This window comes from Catharus ustulatus, chromosome 21, assembly GCF_009819885.2.
Source record: "Catharus ustulatus isolate bCatUst1 chromosome 21, bCatUst1.pri.v2, whole genome shotgun sequence".
Taxonomy (NCBI): Eukaryota; Metazoa; Chordata; class Aves; order Passeriformes; family Turdidae; genus Catharus; species Catharus ustulatus.
This window is the reverse complement of record NC_046241.1, coordinates 7199057-7216138: the sequence shown is the minus strand read 5'-3', so window position 1 is coordinate 7216138 and position 17082 is coordinate 7199057. Positions and strand designations below refer to the sequence as shown.

At 46.7% G+C, this 17082-nt stretch overlaps 2 protein-coding genes across 3 annotated transcripts in view; one reads left to right on the top strand and one right to left on the bottom strand.

Annotated features, from left to right (window-relative positions):
• Window positions 1–2585: 2585 nt before the first annotated feature.
• On the bottom strand, window positions 2586–11039 carry GTF3C4 (general transcription factor IIIC subunit 4). 2 transcript variants are annotated; one of them, XR_004419874.1, is made up of 6 exons: window positions 10841–10974; window positions 7957–9777; window positions 6216–6346; window positions 5333–5421; window positions 4246–4678; window positions 2586–3088 (listed from the first exon to the last, which is right to left on the bottom strand). XR_004419874.1 is itself a non-coding variant. In XM_033077753.2 (5 exons), the coding sequence occupies exons 1-5, from the start codon at window positions 10892–10894 to the stop codon at window positions 4614–4616; spliced, it is 2160 nt and encodes a 719-aa protein (XP_032933644.1). In that variant the 5' UTR covers window positions 10895–11039; the 3' UTR covers window positions 3483–4613. The 2 variants fall into 2 exon arrangements, 1 of the variants encoding a protein (XP_032933644.1); XM_033077753.2 differs by lacking the exon at window positions 2586–3088 and having other exon boundaries at window positions 3483–4678; window positions 10841–11039.
• A 355-nt stretch (window positions 11040–11394) lies between these two features.
• Window positions 11395–17082, top strand: part of DDX31 (DEAD-box helicase 31) — a 43009-nt gene continuing 37321 nt past the window's right edge. The window contains exons 1-9 of the mRNA XM_042779872.1: window positions 11395–11463; window positions 12168–12421; window positions 12603–12678; window positions 12996–13039; window positions 13395–13465; window positions 13730–13794; window positions 14605–14649; window positions 15900–15941; window positions 16709–16773. Of these exons, the coding sequence (XP_042635806.1) occupies window positions 11428–11463; window positions 12168–12421; window positions 12603–12678; window positions 12996–13039; window positions 13395–13465; window positions 13730–13794; window positions 14605–14649; window positions 15900–15941; window positions 16709–16773 (698 nt within the window). The 5' untranslated portion in view covers window positions 11395–11427. The remainder of the gene's footprint in view (window positions 11464–12167; window positions 12422–12602; window positions 12679–12995; window positions 13040–13394; window positions 13466–13729; window positions 13795–14604; window positions 14650–15899; window positions 15942–16708; window positions 16774–17082) is intronic.

Here is a 17082-nt window from a genome sequence, read left to right as displayed (position 1 = left end):
TAGAAACTGAGAAAAAGAGCTCAGTCTCATTGAGATGCACTTGGCATGTCTGGGTAGGAGTCTCAGGTCAGTGGTCAACCCCCAAGGGTTTGCAGCAGGCCTGAAGTGCAGAACGTCAGGGTTAGCAGAACATGCTAATACTCATGTAGGACTCTCCCTCAGAAACAACTAAAACAATTGACATTCATTTAATTACTGTAAACGAAACAGCCCCTGCATGACTTTGCATAGTAAAGCCTGTTAATACCAAAAAGGTTCAGTGGGTGGAAGGAGGAATTAGGCTTTTATAATTGGAATGCAACACTTGAAAACCAATTTGGTAACTAGGCATGATTTTATTAGCATCTTATTCTGGCAAAACAAATGTTGAGCAATGAGAAAAACAAGGTGAAGAGGAGGTGGTGGGAACACAGCAGGGATCAGATGTTACTGATTGTACAGCTTTGCCCAGGTCTGGAATGGACATCTTCCATCACTCTGCTTCCCAGAGACACTTTGTGGAGAGGGCTGCCTGGAGCTTGTGCTGCATCCTGTAAGTTATGCTGTTAATTATGGAGTTTAGCAACAAGGGCAGTTTGTCCAACTGCTCCACAAACTTTTGTGTCCACCAGCTCCAGACACAGATCCTTCAGTGGTGGAAGGGCTTGAACACCCCCAGGCAGGAGATTCCCTCCCCAGCACCACCTCTGCAGGGATCCCCTGTAGCTCTCCAAGGATTTCTCTGCTCTCACCTTTCCCTTGAGGCTTGGATGCTGCTCAGGGAATGGAATCAACCCCAGCCTGCTCTGAGGAATGGAAACCTTGTCCTCCTCCTCTCTCCTAAAGAATATTTATTGTCTTTATGTGTGCATTGACAGCCATAGTGTTTCCTCTCTGGAAATACACAATAGGATGAATAAGATGAGGAAACACCAAAGGAAAGGGTGACAATGATGAAGTCCCAGAGCCATAGGTGAACTGAGGTAAAAGGCAGCAGTGAGGGCCCTCATCACCATTCCAGAGCAGGGGTTGTAATTTGGAGACACAAGACTGAGTCCTTATGACCCAAACTTCCTCTTTAGTTCCAAGAATGGAACTATAGCACCAAGGCACTGAGACACTGGACAGTCCAGAGCTGTCCCACTTATCCATCCAACTTGGGATTAGCCAAGGGGGATGATTTCTTCATCCCAGTGTGATACCAGCAAGAGCAGCAAATCTCAAATGCTGTCAGAAGCTCCTCATAAGGAAAACGACACCCTAGCTCTGGACAAACTGGATCTCTGCCTGTTAATTCTCAGCTACAAGAGCAAATATCACAATCCTTTAAAAAAAAAAAAGAAGAAGAGCATCAGTGACCCTCAGTCTCTGCTGGAATGTTGCTCTCCCTCTGGAGATGAGGGCTCTTGAACAGTCAGTGCTCACCACCAAATGGTGAAGCAGTTGACATCTTCCAACTGTTCACTTGTTTGCAGTATCCTGCAAAACTTGAGCAAAAACTTATGAGATAAACTCCAGTTCTGTGGGATTTGTTCTTTGAACACTCCAGTTGGTGTCTGAAAACAGATTGGGCCTTGACAGGAGATGTGTTGGTTTGAGGAGGCAACTCTGATAAAGGCAAAATAACACAAAGGTCTGGCAGCAGGTGTTGGTTCCTTCCTCCCCTTCCCCATGAAGTGACAGCAAGGTTGGAGCAGGACAATGTGTGGGACAATGCCCTGAGGTGCTGCAGCCCTGCAGGAGCAGCACCAAGCCCTGTGTGCCCAGAACTGCCCCTCACAAGTCTGAGGCATAAAAAGATTCCTGGAGCAGCCTCAGTGCTCGCTGGGCAGCCAAACCCACTCAGGTCAACACTAGGGGTTAAATGTTACTGAGTGAGGCAGGCTCTGCTACTCTGGTTAAAAATGCACTTAGGGACAAGTGCTGGTTTACACAAAACTTAAATCCCAATTCCTCTGTAGCTGTTGTGAACAGGTCAGGGTGAAGAGTGAAAGCTTTTTGCTAAAGGATCTCCACTGGCAAAGATAACATTGTTGGCTTCAAAATTCCATTTTCCCAGAAGTCTGAAAGCAGGTTAAATAAACTGGCAATGGCAGACTGAGTATCTGCTGCCTTGAAAGACAGGGAAAATAAACATTAATGCTGCAATGTTAATGTGAGGTGTGCTAGAGCATCTCCATGGCAAAGCATTAAAACTCAGTCCAGGGAAATTCAAGGGAACTGCCAGAAATGATCAGCAAGAACCAATCTAATCTGTTATCATGTGAACCTTTGGGTCAGCCAGACTTAAACATTTCAGTAGATCAGGATATTTTTAAGGTGTTCTAAGCCACAGCCAAAGAAATGTTCTTTGACTTTTTCTGAAAGCACTGGGCCAGGGTTCTGCAGGGCTCCCTCCCCTTCTCCACAGGCAGAATTTCTAACCTGGAACATTTACTGATGAGCTGGTCACAGCTGCCAGGGCAAGGACTTGCAGCTCCTTATTATTTAAAATGCCTTCTCAACAGCTCACATGGAAATGGATGTTCTGTCCCCCCAAGCCCCAGCAGCACTGGGAAGTTCTGTCCCAGGTACCAGAGCTGGCCCCAAACTCCACACACGCTGGGTATCGAGGTCACTCCTTGTTTTACTGACACCAACATGAGCTACATTTCCCTTCTCTGCAGACACACTGAAGTAATTTCAATTTTCAATGCACAGCAATAAAAAACTAAATGTTTCTTTAATACAATTATGGTATCACTTCCAAGGATATTTACAAACAAGGCTAATTATTTTACAGATGAATGTGCTTCTGATATTTCTAGGCTACTACAGCAATGTTCTTCTCAGTCAATGCATGGTCATGCTTAATGCATGAGACACTGAGCAGAAGGACAGCTGACTTTAACGTTTGCTGAAAAAAAATGTGCTCCTATTAAAGGTGAAGGAACATGAACAAAATATGCATAGTCATTGAATCGAGGAAACAAGCACCAATCACACATGCACTGGTGGGACACTGACAGTGTCAGCACAATTCCATGATTTCTCAACAGCTGTGGAGCACTTCCCACACAGGGAAAGTGTCAGGAATCACAGACAGGGCGACACCTCTGCCATTGGTACTCTGCAGAATGGAAATACACAAACTCAGGATTATTTGCCAGCATGGATTAGAGTTAACAAGACAAACTGTACCAAGTAACCACACACATTTGGGAGGTATTATTCCTCTAACACTGCATAGGAGGTTGAAAAGGATTCTGCTCTCTGTAGGAACAGGTGGCAAAAAAAGATGTTTTTTTCTGATAGGACAATTAGAAGGCAAAATAAATTTCTGGGCTCAGCCACTTGAGATGGATTTTCTACAAGAGGAATGACAGGGTAAGGGGGAATGGCTTCAAAAGGGTTAGATGGGATAGTAGAAAAAAATCCACCCTGTGAGGGTGCCCAGAGAAGCTGTGGCTGCTCCTGAATCCCTGGAAGTGTTCAAAGCCAGGCCTGGGGCACCCTGGGACAGATGAAGCTGTCCCTGCTCATGGCAGGGGTGGAATGGGATGAGATTTATGATTCCTTCCAACCCAAACCATTCTGGGATGCACAAAGAGCTTCACCAGCCTCCTTGGCCCTACCTGGAGCGTGTCAGCCATGGTGGGGTTGGGTTTGGGGTGCTCGCTTTGTTTTGGGTTTTTTACTGAGCTATTATGAAAAGAAAAACTGTCAGCTGGGAGTGATTGTGTAAAACTCAGCTGCTGTATGAGGGAGACTCTGAATTTAATTGACAGTAGTGTTAATTGGTAGTGCTTTTGGTAACTGAGTTTCCCTGGAAGAGGATTCCTCTTGGTATAGGGTTAAGTGAAACCAAAGGCAAATACATTGGCAAGAGCTGGGAAGGATTAGAACTCAGTTCAGGAAAAGAAAGGGGCAAAAGACTTAAGGGCATTGGAAATTTTATATATATGTATATATATTAGTGTTTAAGCTAATTGCTATTAGTTTAATAATTATTATATTTAAAAATGATCCTTACTGATCCCTATTTGACCAATATCACCCTTCTGACTGAAACACTGTTACATTTCTCAGGCAGTTACTCTTCTAGACTTTCAGTGAAATTCATGTAATGGCCAAACTCTTTGATATGGCTGCAACTGGCATCTGCTTCTCTGGGCAAGACACCAGAACCATGGATTGATTATCTGGAGAGTTCCATGTTCTACAGCAAATGCCAGGGTGGTTAAAAAGCAAAGGAGAGCACTGCAAGCTGGAGCCTTTTCTACCCACCAAGACCATTCAAGAGGAGCTCTGCTGTTCCATCCCAGCTTTTGGGAACTGACACCAGCATCAGGCAGTAAGGACAATTCCCACTGTGCTCAACCCTCCAGTTCCTTGTCAGTGTCCAGCTGCTGAGGCTTCCATGGGTGCATTTCCAAGCAGCTTCAAACTGGCTCTTCCAGGTGTATTCCTGTTTCTGGAGCATGGAATGGGCTCTGGGTTTCAGGAGTTGGTAGAACCTGTGATGTTCTATGTACAGGGCTGTGGTCAAGGTGTTCCCCCTCCAGCAGAGTCTGTGTTCCTGGCTCTGTGTCCTCCCAGGCTGAAAGGAGCTTATGCAGTAGAGAAAATACTTTCAGTCTTGACACAGCTTTTCTCTAGAACACAGGAGAATCACAGAAGGTGCAAGGTCCCTGCAATAACCTCTTGATCCATTCAGGATCTGCAAATAAGAAAACAAGCTGTTTAATGCTAGAGGTAGAGATGAACAGAGGAATGACACCTGAGATGCACAAACTCAACAGGAATCCTGGACAGTTTGTATATATTCACATGCAGGACTGACTGAGAATTCAGTGAAATCCAACTCTGTTTCTGCCCTGAAATTTCAAGTAATGGCAGTTTAAATTCCACTTCAGCAGGGGACAAAATTAAGGTGGAACACTCCAAGCTTTATCCTTACATGCTCATAGCTATATAGGAGAAAAATGTAAAGGATCACCCCAGCACAACTGCAGTGTTCTCATTTTCTAAACTGAAATTTGATCCCTCACAAGACACTCCTTGGTTCCTGCTTCTTTATCCCTCCTGCAGGACTGGATGCTGATCTATTCAACTTGAATATCAAACTAACTGCTGCAGCATTCCAGCACAGATTATGCATTTACCTGGATTTCATTTTCAATTTCTGCAGTTATTAATTTGCAATTAACACGTCACTAATGCCCAGACAAAACCAGAACACTGTGAAATGCAGAGATTTACAGATGAACTGCCTAGAAGAGCAGAGTAAAGTCAGTGAAACTAATTCAAGCTATTTTGTAGATAAAAGTTTAAAAGCCCCAATCCTGCCCCTTTTGGCCCAGGAACATTTTACCTTCTGGGGTTGGGTGCCGTGCGATGCTGTCGTGAAGCAAACACCTCCTGTACACCAAACTCTGGCAGGACTGGTAGGTCAGAAAGCACCTGTGAAAGGACAAGCAGTTTTATCAAGAGGTTTGGGGTTATTGTTTTATGATCTATGCCCTGACTGGGTTCTGTTCACAATTTGCTTTCTGAGAGTAAAGGCAGTAATGAACCCCATTAAATATGAAAATTATTGATTTACTAATTTGGGTAAATGAAACTTCCCAAGTCTACCAAACTGTATATGGACACAAAAATGAAAGGTCAATAATCAATATATCATTGACAAAAAAACTCTAGCATACAGCAAAGGAGTTGAAAAGCTTGAGGCCCTACTGCCCAGGGAAGAACCAGGGTGTCCTTAAGGCCATGGCTATTGACCCAAACTAGCACACCAAACTTGTTAGGCACAGCTTTTCTCTCCATGCACCTCCCACACTGGTACAGGAGATTTCATTTTCTAAATGTTCCAGAATTTCTCTGACTTCTCAATGTGCCTGTTCTCTATCATTTCTTGTTAAACTGCTTTAGTTTTCAAATGCTGAAGGAGCTTGAACAAACCCTCCTTCAAGTGATGTCCCCAAGGATGTCTTGTCCTCAATTTTCCTTTGCCTGCTTTCTCCCTGACCCCATATTCCTCCCAAAAAAGATGCTCAAAAGTAAAAACATTGTCCAGCTAAGAGAACCAAATCCAACCTCCGGTGCCCTGGCTCTGATGGAGAGGACAGAAAAACCTGCAGCATGGCTGAGATGCTTCATGCCTTTTCACTGCTAACAAGTGGTTCAGAGAGCTCCTGAAGGCTGCTTGAATTCCCCAGAGGAGGGGACAAGCTGTGGCTGACTGAGCCCATTACCTGAGCCAGATGTGGCCGTTGGAGCACACGGCCTGTTTGCGGTCCGTGAAGGGCAGGATCTCCTTGCACAAACTGCAGTGCTCAGGGAAGGTCTGTTTGTTCATCTTCTTCAGGATGTGCCCAATCAGCACCTGGAACACACAGGAGGCACTGGGTGAGACAGCCCAGGCTGGGAACACTTCACTGTGACTTCAGAGTGACACAGAATAAGCTGAATCCCAAAAAAATCAAAATGTAAAAAATACAGTGTATCAGTAAGTATTCATTTATTCTCCTTTTGTTCTGAAGATTTCTGTCCCACAATAAAGGCATACAAACCTTAAAAACAGTAATTCCTTGCAAATTTTAAAAGTACTGAAAGAACTGACCATAACAGCAATGCTTTCCTTCATGCCCATCACAGTGGATGTGCTAAAAAAAAATTCCTGTTCAGAAATTCCCTGGATGTCTTCAGCAGTCATCTGGGAGCAGAACGTTTATAGCAGAACATTTATGTGATCAAATTTGTCTGTGCCATTTCAATAGATATAAACCACATCCCAGGGACCTTTTAAGTGTGACAGCAAACGGAATAGATAAAATACAATTTAGAAGTCGCTTTTCATCGCTATAAAATGAAACAAGATTCCTCTAAGATCAGAAAAGCAACCTCTCAAACTTTCAACTCATAGTGACTGGATGCCAGAACAACCCAGCAGTTGTGCCAGAGCACTTTGCCAGTGAGGTACTGATGGCCACACTTGGCAGTGATGCCAGCAGGGAGAACACCAGTGATGGACACGTGCTTCCTTCCTCTCTCTGGATGCAGTATAAAGGTGGATTTTTAGAGTTCAGGTGATTTAAAGACCTGGGTATGAAAACAACTGTTCTCTGCTCATACAAAGAGGTGCAGAGACACCTGAACCATTCCTGTCATTGAGTTTTAAGAGCTGAGAAGCTGATGCAGCCACAGCTGCCTTTGTGTCCCCTCTGTATTCAGAGAACTTCAGTGCCCTGTGCAGGCATCATTGGCCACAAATGTTTCCTGTGCACATTACAGCAGTCAGGATACTGTCCCTGCAGTCAGGCTTTGACAGTGGTAGGGACATTGCAAGTTTGGGAAGTGTTCCCTGGCCTAGCATTCACTTATGCTCATTAATTGTAGTGCAGGAAGTGCCAGGTTGCCTGAAAGTGCTGGCCATGTGTGTTGTAACAAAGGCAGCTTCATTAATTTAGTGAAGTTCTGAATCCCTGGGTTTAATTCATGAAACACAACCACTTTCTGACCCTCTGAAACTGATTTTTGCACTGAAGGCTCAGTGACACCTGATGGACCACCTGAACCGTAACTTCAGGAGAGAGACTTCTGCAGCTCTTAACATCAGAACTGCAGTGTGACTGACTAGAGGAAATACATCTTGAGTTGTGTAAAGACAATGGATTAAATAAACTCAGTAATGAAAACAAAACATCCTTCAATCAGTTCATGTTCTAAACCCACTGACAGCAGCACAATAACTCCAGTCCTCTCCCCTCTTCTGCAAAAACTTGGGCATGATGATTATTATACCTGATCCAAATTTCAACATCTGCATTTACATTCCCTCCTATTTCACAGTATCAAGGAAGGACAATTTAAGCTGAATCTGACTGGCAAGGGTGACGTGATCACAGCTCTCTTGCCCAGCCCAGGTGCATTTTCAGGAAGGGGGAGAAGGATGTGACAGTGACACAGAATCCCCCGAGCACAGGTGCCACTTACTCGTGCTGTTCTGTCATCGTAGCCATCGTCAGACATTAAGAAGTCACAGACTCCTCTGGTGGGAATGCTGGTGTTCTCTGTAATCCACGTGTGCAGGTAAACTTCTCCCAGCACCCTTTTCATGTGTTCTCGTGTCAAGTGCATTTCTACTGCCTCAATCTGTGCCTGTATTTCAAGCAGCTTTTCTACCATTGGCTCACGGCCTCCAGTGTCACTTGACTGATGGAGAGAATCCTCTGCAGTGTCATCAATGTCCACACCTTTGCCTGTGTCCCCCAGGCTCTGCTTGCTGGCTTGTTTCGAAGTTCCTTCCTCTTGATCATCCTCAGTGCTGCCCAGCCCAGGGGAATCTGATATCAAGATTTTGGCATCCTCGTGTGAAGGTTTCCATGTGACCTCTGAGGGGGCTTTCTGCATCGACTGGTACAAAATCCTCAAGAGAAACAACTTAAACCTCCAGAAGTAAGTGGAACCACAGCTCTCTATCTTTTTATCCAGTGCTTCCTGTAAGAACTGAGGAATGTGCTTATCCTTCAGGATTTTCCAGCGTACAAGATCCGTCAAGTCCACCTGCCGGAAAAGGTTCTGAACAGAAGATTCCAAGAGCTGTGCAGCTGCCTCCTCAAAAGTCTTGAGGGTGACAAACTGCACTTGGTAGTTTTTGTTGACGGGGTGCAGCCCGTTGGCCATGCCCTCGGTGGTGATGACCGCCAGGTACGCCCCGCAGGGGCTGACGGCGATTCCGTGAGTCCTGACACAGCCAAACACCTCCGAGAGCTTGATCAGCTGGTGCTCAAACTTTAAAGCAACGTCTGTGAAGATGGGGATGAGCTGCCTGACCTTGCCGTCGCTGGAGCAGGTGTACACCGTGCCGTTCTGCTTGTCTGCAGTCATGGAGACGATGGGCAAGGAGTGGAGCCCCGTCACGTGGGAATTGTGGACGTTCAGCCCCGCTTTGGATATCAGCAGGAGGCACCAGAACACGTAAGGGCCTCTGGCAGCCACCACCAGGCTGCAGCTGCATTTCTGGTAGGGGTGGTAGAGAGGGATGCATTTGATGCTGTGCACGGGCAGCTGGTCCATCTCCTGCCACAAGACCACGGGCTGTCTCAGCGTGAAGTAGCCTTTGACAGCCTTGAGGTTGACGGGGATGATCTTCACGGGGCCGTAGGCGCTGCCCACGATCAGCCCGCTCATCTTCCGGTTGTTGTGCTCGTACTCCCACCAGGACAACACGCTGGGGGAGCTGATTCCCGACTCGATGGTGTTGCAGGAAGTGATGGATTCCTTCCCCAGAAAGGGCAGCTGGAACTGCCACACGGCGATGTTGCCGTTCTCAAAGAGCACGGCCAGCAGCACGCTGCCCACATCCCTGCACTCGTTGTTGTGCTTCACCTGCTGCGTGGTGCAGATGCCCGACCACTCCATGCGCACCGGGGCCTGCATGCTGTGCCGCCGCTGGAACTCGGGGAAATCTCCCAGCTCCCCGCAGGGAGTGTCAGCCTTGCACAGTTTGTAGCTGGCCTCCAACAGGCGCTCGCCGTAGAGCTCGGTCAGGTCCACCAGCTGCACCCACTGCAGCCGGTTGAGGTTGGCGTGGATGGTCAGGCGGTTGTCCATGGTCAGGGCTGCCAGCAGGCACCTCCCGTTGGCGTCACAGCCCAGAGGGGACCAGCTGGAATATTTGAACCCCCGCATGGGAGTCAGGGACTTCCCCTCGGGATTGAACACTCGGTCCAGCATAAAGGTCTGGCTGACGGTGGGATCCACCGAGCTGGCGAATTTCTCCTTACACTCAGCCACCTCCTTCTTTGGGCCAACCTAAAAGAGAACAAAAAGAACCTTTAAAATAATTGTACAGATTTTTTTTTTGGAAGACTTTCCTGGAATTAATTCCTTCTTGAAACAGAACATCCACAATCACAACCAACACCACACTGGTTAATTGATGTCACTCCTAAAGACTTCAGCTTCATTAATGCCCTGAATTTGCATAGTTTTGACTCTCAGCTACTGAATTTTTGTCTGCTGAATCAAAGAGCCTGTTTTCATACTTCTGTTCTCCTAAAGATACCTGGCATAATATGCAAACACTCAATATTTCAACTCTACTCCATATTCTCAGCATTGTTTTGGAAAATAAAATCAGAGTCATAACAACAAAACTATTATTAAATAAGATATTCACCCACATCTGCCATCTTTGTATAAAGTCAGACAGTCCCCTGATGACCAGATAAATCCCTACTGCAAAAATCCTACAGTTTAAGTAGCAAAACAAAGGAAGATTCCTACTTAAAATTGTATTGAAATAACTGTACTGGAGCTCAAGTGATTCTCAGAAAAACTGCTGAAGTTCAGAATCCCTGGACATCACTAGGATATGGTTTTCTCTCCCTTACACTTTTAAAAGAAGAGACTCTACAGCAAATTCTGGGCAGGGCAGGGGCAGCTCCCCAAGAGGGGGATCAGCATCCCGGGATGGGTCAGGCTGGAAGGGAGCACAGTGGGGGAGACTCCAGACGCTCCCTGGATTCTGCATGGGACAGAAGCTCTTCTCATGTTCAGGTGCAGCATCGCGTCTATCAGTTTACACCAGTTTCTCTTGTCTTACAGCTTGGCACCATCGTGAAAAAACACAGAATCATTAAAGTTGGAAAAGCCTCTGAGATCACCGAGCCCAGAGCCACATTCAGTCGTTCCTTGAACACCTCCAAGGCCGGTGGCTCCACCACCTCCGAGGCAGCCCATTCCGATGTCTAACCACCCTTCTTGTGAGGAAATTCCTCCTGATGTCCAACCTGAACCTCCCCATGCTCCCTCTTCTTGCCACCTCCCCCTTCAGACATTTATTCACATTGACGAGGCCGTGCCTGGTGCTCACCTTGAGCATGCAGGCGGCGGCGGGCGCGGGCACGGCGGTGCGGTGGATGACCATGTCCTGCCCGCCGCTGTGCACATCGCTGAGCTGCTCCAGCACGGCGATGCTGCGGGCCGTGCTCACCGACACCCGGTGGTCCTCGGACCAGGCCAGCGGCTCCAGCCCGCTGGCGCCGTGCTGCAGCCGCACCGCCGGCTCTCGCCGCACCGCCGTGAGCCGGAACCCAGCGCTCGCCGCCGCCGCTGCCGCCGCCTCCTCCACGACGGCCTCGAGCCCCAGCGGCGGCTCCTCCCGCCCCGCGGCCGCCATGTTACCGCCGCCTCACGGGCCGCGCGCACGCGCCGCCGCCGAAGCCCCCGGCGGGCCGGGCCGGGGCTGTCCCGCTGCCGCCTGCGCGCCCCGCGGGCCCGGGAGCGCGGATTGCGGGGTGGGGAGAGCCCTCACGGAGCCCCCGCAGCGCCGCGGGGTGTGCGGGGCAGCCGCGTGAGCTCCGGGCTCGGGGGGAGGCTCCGCAGCCGCCGCCGCGCCGCCCTCACGGACCGGGCCGGGCCCGAGGCGGCCCCGGGGCCCTGCGGAGGAGCGGGCGGGACATGGCGGCGGGCGTGGGGATGCGCGGCCTCGGCCGGGTACGAGCGGAGGGGAAGGGAGGGGAGAGGTGTGGGGGACATGGGACTCTGCGGGACGCGGGATACGGGACACGGGGTTCTGCGGGACACGGGATAGGGAACATGGGGTCGGGAACACGGGGTCGGGAACACGGGGTCCTGCGGAACAGGGGATACGGGACACGGGGTCCTGCGGGACAGGGGATACGGGAGCGGAACACGGGGCGCTCCGAGACCGTGCCAGGGTGGGGAGGCAGCGTCCGACAAGTTTTTAAATGGAGCTTTTGGCTTCCCCCCAGCCCGAGCCGGGGCTGATCCGGCCCCGGGGCTCGCAGGTGTCTCCCGGGGGCGCTCGGGCAGATTCGGCCGGGCTGCGGCGCTGCCCTGGCTGTCAGCGTTACCTTGGCGGGTGCGGGCGATGCTCTCCGAGCCCTTCGCTTCGTCTGCACAGGCTCTAAAATGCGTTTGAGAGACATTTTTAAAGCATGTTCTGTCCAGTCAATGGAGAAGTTGAATGAAATCCTTTCGGAATGAGCGCTAGATATGTTTTCAGATTGCTCTTCGCATTTCAGCAGTGCCAGAGGTCTCAGGCACGGTGGTGGATCTGTTGGAGTAGGAGTTGTGTAGCTGCAGAAACCAACTTTGATTTCTTTAGTCATGGAATGGCGGGTTCCAAAGATAAGGCTCTGCTGTTTGCTGATCCGGATTGTTTGTTCACTTTAAAGCAATCTGGTGCTCTGAAGAGGAAGCTCCAGTCACCGCATGGAAACCCCCCCGTGAAACGCAAACGTAAATTATCCATCAACACCTTCAGGAAGGGTCCCACCGAGGCTGACAGGAGGGAGGAGGGAAGCTCAGCACAAAAACCTGCTCCTAAGAAGCAGCTGAATGACAAACAAAATGAAAGCCAGAAGAGCAGACCTTTCATTAAGACGTCCAGCCTGTTTAAAAACAACCCAGACATCCCAGAAATTCACAGGTATTTTACAAAACTGGGAGGGGAAAAAAAAACCTTGTAATGCCTTGAAATTCAGTGTCTTGAATTCTCACCCTTGCTTGGCAAGTTGCTTGTAGATGGATTTTCATTGCTGATTATGTGGAATGCTGTTGTATAATTTTTAACCCTACTGAGTGTTTTGGTTTTGTTTCTCCTAACTCAGAAAAGAAGTGCAGCAAGTGCAAGAAAATGTTTTCACTACAGATTCCTTCAGCCAGCTGGATCTCCACCCACATCTGGTGAGTGGCAGGAAGGTTGCATGCCACAAAAATGTGGATTTTTGGGTGGAGGGCAGAGAGCTTTTATTCATGGTGACCTGAATACCTCACCTGATTTTGTCACTCAAGGTGCTGACCCATGCCCTGACCTTTCCCCAGACACAGTCCCAGCCCTCTTCACTGTTTGCAGCTGTAATACCAAAAAGCCACAGAAAAACAGCAGTGTGTAATTCTGATTAACTAAGAAGTATTTTGAGGACATGGGAAGTTTATGGAGCAGTTATACAAAAGGAACAGTTAGACAATAAAACCTTTATTTCTCTTTATTATCTCTCTAGATCTCCACAATAAACAACGTCCTAAATATATGCAGCATGACCAGGTAAGCAAATCAACATCAAATCATTGCAGTTTACCCCTAAAAGCCAATCAGCTGTGATTATTTCATTATGTGTAATTGGCTTGTGAAGACCACAGTACCACTGTCCTATTTGCTATTGGGTTTGTAGGGAGTCCCTGCCTTCTAGTGTGGTACTTGAATCATAAACTCATCTGGTTTGAATTTATCACATCTGATACCAATCCAGTGGTTTTGCTTAGAAATCACTTCAGCTGATATAGCTGCACAGCAGAGATGAGGGGGAGGAATTTGGGATAAAGAATTTTGTGTGTTAAAATCTTGGAATTGTGTCCTGTGTTGCATCTGCATTTCCTGCCCTGCTTTGTTTGTCACCCAGTGTTCAGAAGCAAACAATTCCTGTGCTCCTGCAAGGCAGAGATGCCCTGGTGAGATCTCAGACTGGTTCAGGTCAGTGTTGAACTGTCACTGTCCTTCCTTAGGGTGTGTTAACTGCATTTATTTAGGTAGATCTTAGTGGGATACCACCACCTCTCTTTTGGAATTAGCACTTTATTGAATTGCTTCTCAGTCTTCCACTCTGGAAACTTAATAGAAACTTAAACTGTAGTTCAAGAATGGTGGGACAAATGATGTTTTGGTTTGCTGGACTGTTGTAATTGCCACTTTTTTTTTTGTAATAGAAAGTTTTCTTACTTTCTCCCTTACAAAAAGGTAAAACTCTTGCCTATGGAATTCCACTTGTGCAGTGTTTGCAAGGAATGGAATCCAAAATACAGGTAGGTCCAACAGCACTAAATAGATTTGATTTTGATTCTAAGATTAATAAAAATAAAATCCAGCTCCTGTAGTCATTACTGTCTCTTTTTCATACAAACAGTTCACATTCCCCTTCATTTGTACATGTGACAGATGGGATTTTCTAGTTCTTTTGAGATGTGGGTGGTACAAGATCAATGTTGGCCATTCCCCATTGCTCCATGCAGCAGGATAAATTGGAAATGGGCTAAATTATCAGGTGTGGAGAGGTAGAGAGCAGAAGAAATGGGCTGGAAGCTGGGAGAACTGAAAACAAAGGTTACTGCCATGTCTTTAGGGGGAGAGGAGTAAGTTTTTAATCTTTGGCATGGGTTGGGATTGGGTAATTGCTCCCAATTTGGATCAAACACCAGAAAATGCTGCTGCAGATCTTGAGCTTTTTATGCAAAGAGATCATCCTGACTGAAGGGTTGAAGCATTGGCAGGTCATCCTGGATTGTCACTCCCTGCAGCTGCTACCTACAGATTGTTGCTGTGCATCAAACAGAAGAGCATCCCTGCAGCTCAGAAACACAGGAGTGAAACAGCAAGAGTGTGCAATAAAATGTTGGGTCTGACTGTGAGCAGCTTCCCCAGCGCGAGGAGAAGACAGTGCAGGATTGATACGTGAAAAAGTAGATTCTTTAAAAGCTATGGGGCAGAAATACCCAAAAATGTCATGCACAAACTTGCAGTAAAGCCCTTGAGAGCCTGCTGGCTGAGAGCAGGGAGGTGTGGAGGGCTCTGTTCAGTGCTGCTCCTCTCAGAGCCCTGCTCTTGTGTGTTTGCAGCGCAGCGATGGCCCCTACGCGCTCGTGCTCGTCCCCACCAGGGAGGTAGGTGCCTTTTCCTTTCTCAGTCTGATGAACACTGATGTTTGGGCATGGGGATGTGGGTCCACCAGAGTTCCCCACCTTAGAAAACACTGTCAGTCCTTTTGCTCAGGTCTTGCCCTCATAAAAAGCATTGTCATTTTTGTTCAGTGCCGACCAGGGTAAGAAAGGAGTTTCTCAGTTCTCCTCCTGCAGTTGGAAATCTTTGTGGAGGCTGCAGAACCTTTGTGGCTCAGTGCAGGCCTCATGCAGGGGGAATGAGTAAAACCAATGAATTCAGCTTTGCAAATATGTAGGTTCATGTAAGTGTTTCATTTTTAAAGCATTTTTCCAATTCCATAAGTGAATGCTGAAGCTGAGGGCTCCAAGAGTTGGTTTCTCCATTGAACTCTTCCATTTAATTTTTATTATTTGCAATTGCAAAGGCAGTGTCAGAAGAGGTTAGCAACCTTTTTTATTTTTGTTTGGCATGTCAAATGATAATAACTTCCATGTGGAGAATTGATTGCAGGTATCTCATTTGGGGTCCAATATTTTATGCAGCCTGCAGTGCAATATCTCTGCTCTGTTACCTGAAAGGAGAAGGCTCTGAAGCTATTTAAATTTTTACAGCAACAACTTAACTGCCTCTTTAGGATGCCATATGAATACTAAGCATGGAGGAAACTGTGTGTAAGCTCATTTAAAGGGCTGCCATTGAGAGTGCTTGGGAAGATAATTTGTGATTACAATTGGTATTACTTTGTAATGGAAGCAATAACCTTCCTTGAGAAAAGAAATGCAGAGATAGAAAGAGCCAGTGGCACAATCACTCCATGGGTCAGGTGAGGAACAGTGAGAGCTGCCAGAAGAGAACTGACCTATGTGTTTCCTTTACATGGTGGGGTTTTTTTTTTCCATAATTTCTATAATTTTTCCTTTTATTCCTTCTCTGGAGCAAAATCTTCTGTGCCTGTAGCTTGTGTTCTCCCCAGGGCATTCACAAAAGCCAGCAGAAGTCTCTCTTGTCCTGAGAGCTGGCATGTGGAGCTGAGCCAGGAGAGAGACATTTGAACAGGTCAAAATACATAAAAGAGAGATTGTTCAAGAGAAAAAAAAAATAAACAGCTTCTAAAAGAAAAACTAAGGATGCATTTAGAATTCTGATATACCTAACTAGATTAATTTACAGATTTTTGATAGAGATTTGTAATCCAGCTTTTTTGTCCAGACAGACTTTGTCAGAGCTCATTTCCTTTTATTGATTTCCATAGCTTGCACTCCAAAGTTTTGATACAATCCAGAAACTACTTAAGGTAAGAATTCAATGCTCTGTGTTTTTCTTATTCCTATAAGGAGCCAAACAACTTCAGTTCCTGTGAATTCAGCTGCAGCTTTAAAGAAATCCAGCACCTGGCAAAGATGTATGGTCCTTAAAGATAAATGTGTTTAAGTGTGTGATTTCCCTGTGGCATGTTTTAAATTATTACATGAGCAATTAAGTGATTAATTATGGCACCCTAGTTGCACATGTGCTGATAAACAAGCACAGTTGATTTTCCCAGCCATTTGTTTGTAGAAATACCTTTCATTGTCTCGGGCTGAGTTATGAATGGAAACTCTTGTGGTGACAAGGAACGTTTTACTGAAACTAATACTGGACAGATGGGTTTCAGATGGGGAGCAGGACTTGGGGAACTGCTTTGCCAGCTGAATGACTGGAGAAATGAGAAGGCTTTTAAAATCATTAAATGATAGTGCTTTCCTTGTAATTGAGGCAGAGTATCTTACCATTGGGCTAGAAGGTGTTTAAATCATTTATTTATCTGATCCATATTTCCACCCCCTCTTTATTTTTCCTTGGAATAATAGGGTACTTCCTCATTATTTATAAGTCTTATAAATTTATGAGTCTTAAAAAGAGACTTACAAGTCTTTTTTTTAGTGCTGGAGCTGTGATCACATCACATGAATGCTGCTGTCAGCCCCATCCTCTCTCTTTTTGCCAAGAAACATCATTTTTTGATTAGGCTTTGTCTTGTTATTGAAGAATCATTGCTGGTCTTGGTTTTCTTTTCTGTAGCCATTTACCTGGATTGTGCCTGGAGTGCTAATGGGGGGAGAAAAGAGAAAATCAGAAAAAGCCAGGTAGGAAACCAACTTCTTAAATTGTATTTTGGGACCTTCTGTTCTACAGACTCTTTATCTGCTGCTCTTCTTCAGAGTGTTTTTCTTGCTGGGAGGGAGGATGGTGAGCTGGATCAAGCTGTGATCCCCTGGATCTTACACAGGCACAGTGGCTGGGTCAGCAGGAAACATTCACTTCCCCCAGTTGAACCTATTTCTAAAATGTTGATGAGCCTTCTGAGAAGATGATCTCTTGTGTCAGTATTTTTTTTTCCCTCTCCTGACAAACACTTGTATTTGCTTACCACCAGCTGTATTTGTTAAGGGGGA

Bases quoted from the DNA above. Each gene is read 5' to 3' on its own strand.
- GTF3C4 (XM_033077753.2), bottom strand. From the start codon at position 10,894: ATGGTCATCCACCGCACCGCCGTGCCCGCGCCCGCCGCCGCCTGCATG. The intron at 9,778-10,840 runs GTGAGCACCAGG...GTTCTCTTTTAG, and splicing joins CCGCCGCCTGCATGCTCAAG to GTTGGCCCAAAGAAGGAGGT. The intron at 5,422-6,215 runs GTAATGGGCTCA...GTCCTTTCACAG, and splicing joins AACGGCCACATCTGGCTCAG to GTGCTTTCTGACCTACCAGT.